General features: G+C 41.4%; 1 protein-coding gene across 1 annotated transcript in view; it reads right to left on the bottom strand.

Annotated features, from left to right (window-relative positions):
• gcn1 (GCN1, eIF2 alpha kinase activator homolog) overlaps positions 1-3,627 on the bottom strand; it is a 59,018-nt gene that overhangs the window by 30,790 nt on the left and 24,601 nt on the right. The window contains exons 17-20 of the mRNA XM_015398330.1: positions 2,893-3,052; positions 2,611-2,800; positions 2,400-2,524; positions 183-361 (exon numbers count right to left, since the gene is read on the bottom strand). Coding sequence (XP_015253816.1) covers positions 183-361; positions 2,400-2,524; positions 2,611-2,800; positions 2,893-3,052 — 654 coding nt within the window. The remainder of the gene's footprint in view (positions 1-182; positions 362-2,399; positions 2,525-2,610; positions 2,801-2,892; positions 3,053-3,627) is intronic.

Here is a 3,627-nt window from a genome sequence, read left to right on the forward strand (position 1 = left end):
AATCATAAAGCATTAAATTCATTTTCCCATCAAAGCCAGTAAATAAGGAAGGGAGGAAGGAAGGAAGGAAGGAAGGAAGGAAGGAAGGAAGGAAGGAAGGAAGGAAGGAAGGAAGGAAGGAAGGAGGCATGGGGGGATGAGTGAAGAGCATCAGACGTGCAGAGCGTCCAGCTGTGTCTCACCTCTGGATGATGCTGTTATCGTGCAGCTCTCCATCTGGGGTCTGCATGATGGCGTACTCCTCCCTGGTGACTTGGAGGAGAGCGGGCTGACGCAGACCTTCGATCACATGACTCATCACCCGCGGCAACAGCTTGTTTGGCGACAGGACGCTGAGCGCACCGACTGCGTTTTTCACCGCCTGTTAAAAAGAACCAAAGTCACAGAATATTTACACAAACCATCAAACAAGATTTAAATACTTTCTAATAGTGAAGAAATAAACAAAGATAAAACTGTCTTACTGATTTCTAACTGAACTGATATATAACATTCCATTCCTTGCCTGCTTTAAACAACAATGAAAATGTATTTGAATTATAAATGTAGACGTAAACAAGATAAATATATTTTAATTATTGAAACTGAACCTAATAATAACTTTAAAATATGAAAAAGCAAAGCTGAGCAGATAATCCATAACTGAAGTGTTTAAGGTCTAACAAAGAGTTATTTTTTATAAAACTGGAGGATAAAAGCTCCAAGGTCTGTAAATATTGACTTTAATTCAAAGCAATGGTTGACAAAAAAAATGTTTTTTTTCCATGTTTCTAACCCTGACTAGTTATCGTGAATAAAGGGAAAGTGTTGCTTAGTAATTTTGCTAAATTTGAAACACTAATAATAAAAAGAAGTGGTGGTTTAAAAAAGCCAGAGGTCACCAACCCAGCGTGATGCCTGCAGCCTGCAGGGCAACTCATGTGGTCACCAGGGGGCGCCCTTCTTCTAAGAATAACAACTTAAGCTGCGTCTGAAAGTTATATTTACTCTGATTCTCTCTTTATGAATCAAAATTGCATTTAAATTCATTTGAAAATGAAAACATCTATAAGAATTATTAAAAATATGTTAATATTCATTATGTTCAGATGAACACAGACTTGTTTAGTAGCGGTGGCCCATCGTTCGACCAGTACCATAAAGCAGCTGCTGCATAAAAGTCAGTGACCCTTTGGATCGATTTTTAACGAACAAAGAAAAGGTCAGCAGCTCCCAGGATCATCAATTTTCCACAGATCAACTCAATTTCAAACACGATAAAGAGCAATGCTCGTTTACAAACAGGGTTTGACTCATTTTCTGACTGTTAACAGCATTATTTCAAGATCTGAAACTTTGTTATTCCTTAGCAGCCTGGTGTCAATAATAAGATTCATACCTGGATTTACACTAATTAACCTGTTTTTAATTTAACAGTCGACTGACAGCAAAAACACAAATTGTTACTTTTATTTTTTTTTACAACTGGGTATAAATTCAGGCATTGAGGGGTTAATGATGCCTCATGCTGGACGGTAGGACTGGGCAATTAACTGCATTTGCAATATAATCACAATTTAGAAAAATGCCCTTTTTAAATACAAGAGTAATATACTAAATTTCTCCCTCCAGCCCTTTAGGTGGCGGTATTACAATTAAAGTGGATATGCTGGGTGTGCTTCAGTGTCTCGGTGGTTAGCGTGCACCATCCATTTAAGTTATATTATATGTATAACTTATATATACCCAGCTATTGTAGCATCTAGGCTAGCGCTGTCAGTCTGCTGAAGAATCTGGTTGTTATTCCAAATTGTAAAGGTTAAGCTGCTTTTTGCAAAATCACCTATCATAATGACTAAACTGTGACTAATAATAGTTTTCGTCCTTAAAACTAAAATAAGACTAAATCTAAGATGGCTGTCAAAAACAACACTGGTCTTCAACCAACCTCCACCCACCTAACCTTAAAGAGGATTGCTGCGGTCTTAACTGGTCTTCTTGCTTAACTGATCTCTGTATTCATCCTCACACTAACCTTCCTCTCAGTTATACCTGCGCTGGTTACATTTCATATTTAAATACTATCGGTGGTTTCTGTCATTAAAATGTCAAAGTGGTGATATTAACCTCTTGACACTCATCATTGCAAATTGACGCTGCAATTGATGTGGATGTCAAGGCATTAGAAATGCTCCAGCAGGGCCGGGGTGGAAAATAAAAGACCTTTTCAACCATCAACACATCAGCTGCAGGTTAAAGCTTCTCCCTTTCATTTTTAAATTGGGTGTTCATTCTACGAAGAAGACCTTCTTTCCTTTTAGTTTTAAACATGAACAGATTATTTTTTGTTGTGGAGGCAAATAAAAACCCATCAACTAATGTCTGGTTAAAAAGAGGAGGAGGAGCAGATGTCATCAGACCTGGCTGTCAGCATTGACCTCCAGCAGCTGTGGCAGGATGGCCTCCAGGTTCTTCTCGATGAGCTCCTCAGCTCGAATCTTCATGGAGGAGAGCAGGAGGGGCCACAGGCCGGGACGAACACCGACTGAAAGACATTCACACCAGAACGCCGTCAATGAAACCCTACAGATGTTGGTGATGCTATAACTCTGAGAGCGGCGCCTTCCGTACCGATGGAGGGATGATGGGTGACAATCAGAGTCTCCATTGCTACATTCTCCGCCTCAGCCGGATCCCCCCACTGGCTGGCAGCCGAGCAAACGACACACAGGGCGTCCAGCAGGACGCGAGGTGGGATGTAGCTGCGACCGAGCTCCGTCAGCTCTCCTGACTCCGACAGCAGGACGTCCTGCGCCAGAACCTGAGGCGTAAACACAGCACAGCCACTCAAGGCCTGGAAAAGATGGCTGGATATCTTCTCTAAGTGGGCGAACAGAGGAAGGAGTTACTGACTTTATGTTTGTTGATGACGACCCGCAGCTCTCCTAGCAGGCCGTGAGCGAGACTGGAGCCGCCCAGAGAGGAGAGCAGCTTCCTGACCGTCTGCCGGGCCTTCTTCCTCACACGCCAGCTCCGAGACAGCAGCACTGCAACGGCGGCCTGATGATACATCCTGCAGAGCAGAGGGAGCGTTATGTGAGTCGGCTTCATGCCTTCCTAACCCATGTTTCTAACCCTGAGATCAAAGGAAAACGCTTCATACTGGAAAAACGACCTAGAAATAAGTTAAAAGTTCTTAAATTAAGTGTATTTAACCTTAATTTGAGTAGATAAATGAGATCATTTGCCAATGGAATTAGATAAAAGACACTTGAAATAAGTCAATGCAATTGTGTTTTCTTATTTTAAGTGTAAATAGTCTTGTTCCATTGGCAAATGTCTCTTTTACCTCCTCAATTCAAGAACAAATTCACTTATTTTAAGAAAAAATGACTTATCTAGATTTTGATTTTTTCCAGCGAGGAACCTCCAAACTTCAGCATCAGCGAGGCGGATTAGCCGCCCACATCGACGAGCTAAACGGCTTTAGAAGAAAACATTCAAAGCAGGAAAAGATTCAGCATTTCAGCCAAAGTCGCAACAACTGAGGCAGAGATGCTGAATTCAAACACCTCCTCCTTCATTAATACGGCTTTTCCACTGAACGAAAAACCTGTTTAAAGGAAAAGTCCGGTCATATTCAGAATT

This window comes from Cyprinodon variegatus, unplaced genomic scaffold (assembly GCF_000732505.1).
Source record: "Cyprinodon variegatus isolate N-32 unplaced genomic scaffold, C_variegatus-1.0 Scaffold927, whole genome shotgun sequence".
NCBI lineage: Eukaryota > Metazoa > Chordata > Actinopteri > Cyprinodontiformes > Cyprinodontidae > Cyprinodon > Cyprinodon variegatus.